The sequence below is a fragment of the Nannospalax galili genome, unplaced genomic scaffold (assembly GCF_000622305.1).
Source record: "Nannospalax galili isolate Female #2095 unplaced genomic scaffold, S.galili_v1.0 scaffold279, whole genome shotgun sequence".
Taxonomy (NCBI): domain Eukaryota; kingdom Metazoa; phylum Chordata; class Mammalia; order Rodentia; family Spalacidae; genus Nannospalax; species Nannospalax galili.
The window spans coordinates 1989012-1991797 of NW_008343971.1; the positions used below are offsets into that span (position 1 = coordinate 1989012).

The 2786-nt window shown below is 37.1% G+C and overlaps 1 protein-coding gene across 1 annotated transcript in view; it reads left to right on the forward strand.

The window, feature by feature from the left end:
* Positions 1-2786, forward strand: part of Dnah6 (dynein axonemal heavy chain 6) — a 317890-nt gene that overhangs the window by 88122 nt on the left and 226982 nt on the right. Inside the window, exon 19 of the mRNA XM_008840298.1 lies at positions 2624-2625. Coding sequence (XP_008838520.1) covers positions 2624-2625 — 2 coding nt within the window. The remainder of the gene's footprint in view (positions 1-2623; positions 2626-2786) is intronic.

The following is a 2786-nucleotide window of genomic DNA, read 5'->3' on the forward strand; positions in this document are numbered from 1 at the left end:
TCTTGTAGAATATTAGTAGCAGTGGCAAAGAAAACACCCTTGCCCTGTTCCTGAAATTAGGGAGAAAATATTTATTCTCTTTTTAAGTATGAAGTCAGTTGAAGTTTCTTTAAAGATGCCTTATGTTAATATAAAGACGTTATATTTCTAGTTTACTGAGAGCCTTATCATAGAGGATGGTTGAATATTACTAAATGATATTTTATGTCTATGATGAGGTTTTAGTTTTTTAATATTCTATTTATTATTTTTATTTTGTGTGTACAAGTATAATGCCTGCGTGTTGGTGGGTGCACCCGTGTCGTGCAGTGCCCACAGAGGTCAGAAGAGGGTGTCGGATACCCTGGAACTGGAGTTAAGGATAGTTGTTAGCCACCATGTGGGTGCTGGGAATCGAAGCCAGGTCTTCTGCAAGAGCAGCTAGTGCTCTTAACCATTGAGCCATCTCTCCAGCCCCTATTTTTTAGTTTATTAATTGTGCTGGATTACATTTATCAATGTTCAAATATTGAGCTAAGCTTGAGTCCCTATGAGGAGCCCCCTGGACCATAGTATATTATCCTTTATCATATTGCTAGGTATGGTTTACAATATTTCTTGGAAATTTTTGTGCCTATATTCATGATGAACACGTACTTATATTTTTCTTATATTTTCATTAATAATAAGATAATACTGCTTCATAAAATAAGTCAGAGGGCTGGAGAGGCTTAGCAGTTAACAGCGCTGACTGCTTTTGCAAAGGACCCAAGTTCAGTTTCAAGCACCCACATGGTGGCTAACAATCTTCCAAAACTCCAGTTCCAGGGGATCCACCACCCTTTTCTGGCCTCTGCAAGTCAATGCATGACATGGGAACAATTACATGCATGCAGGTAAAACACTCATACACATAAATTTAAAATAAATTATTTAATTAAAATAAAATAAGTCAGAAGCTGTTCTCTCTTCTGTTTTCTAGACAATAATGCATAGGGTTTCTGTTCTTTCTTTGTTTGGTGCAATTCACCAATGAAACCATCTGAGCTTGAACTTTTCTTGCTTGGAAGCATCATAACTATAAATTTAACTTCTTTGGTATATTGAATTATGGAAATAATTTTTTTTTTCTCTAGGGAGGTTTGTGATTCTGTCTTTTGAGAACATGGTCCGTTTTACCTAAATTGTGAATTTATGGACAAATGGTTAATCACGGTATTCCTTTGTTATTCTTTTAAAGTATGGGATCCATAGTGTCCCCTGGCTTTCATTCCTGGCATTGGCGATTTGTGTCTCCTCTCTTTAGTCCTTGCTCTATCCAGCTGAAAGTTTACCGATTTGAGTTTTCCAAAGAGCTGACTGTTGAGGGTAACTGAGTTTTAAAATCGTTTTTCTCCTTTCAATTTCATTTTCTTCTTTCCTAGTACTTATTATATTCTCCTTTTTGACAGCTTTAGGATTCTGTTGTTTGTTGTTTGTCTTTTACAGGACCTCACTGTGTAGCCCTAGTTGGCCTGGAATATACTGTGAAGACCAGACTGGCCTGGAACTCACAGACATCCACTTTCCTCTGCCTCCCAAGTACTGGGATTAAAGACAGGTGCCACCAAGCTTGGCATTTTCAAAAGTTTCTTAAGGTAGGCTTAGGCTGTTGATGTAAAATTTTTCTTCTTTTCTGATATATGTACTAAATGTTGTTTAGTCACTGTTGAATCCCCACAATTCTGATATGCTGTATTATTTATTTATTATTTATTTATTATTTTTAGGTGGGGTCTCAGCCCAAGCTGACCTCCAGCTTACTATGTAGCCAAAGATGGCCTTGAATTTCCAATCCTTCTGACTCCACTTCCCAAGTGGTGAAATTACAGAGGTGGGTCATCGTGTCCAGTTTATGCAATATGGGGAACAGAACCCAGAGTTTTGTGAATGTTAAGCAACCACTCTACCAACTAAGTTGCATCTCCAGCCTGATATATTGTATTTTTATTTGGTTCAAGATAAATTTTAACATCCCTCGAGATTTCCTCTTTGACAAATAGCTTATTTAGAAGTACATAGTTTTTTATTCAAATATTGGAGGATTTTGCAAATTTTTTTTGATACTGATTGATGAATTAAAATTATAGGCCAAAACATACTTAGATGATTTCTATCCTTTTAAGTTGTTGGGGTTTGTTTTATGACAGAATGTGGTATATCTGTCATAAAAGATTGGGTGAATCTTCCATACACACTTGAGAAAAATGAGTTCCACTATTGTTTAGCATCTTCTTATAATGTTAGGCTGAGTTGGTTGCTGGTACTATTCAAGTGGTCTCATTGATTGGTGGTGTTATTCGGGTGGTCTAGTTGGTTATTCTTGTTATTCAAGTGGTCTAGTTGGTTGGTCTTGTTATTCAGGTGGTCTCATTGGTTGGTCATGTTATTTGGGTGGTCTAGTTGGTTGGTCCTATTCAAGTGGTCCAGTTGGTTGGTGGTGTTAGTCAGGTGATCTAGTTGGTTGGTGCTGGTCAGGTGGTCTAGCTGGTAGGTGGTGTTATTCAGGTGATCTGTGTCCTTGTTTATTTTCTGCTACTGTCCTATTAGTGACTCAAAGTTTTGGAATCTCTTATAATTGTTAACTTTCTAATTCTCCTTTCAGTTGTATGAATTTTTACCTCACTGATTTCTTGATTATTTGCTTGTTTGCTAGTGATAGAGTCTCATGTAGCTCAGGCTGGCCTTGAACTCACTATATGTCAGAGGACGACATTGATCTTCCTGATCTTCCTGCCTACACTCCCTAACTGCTAATATATATATAT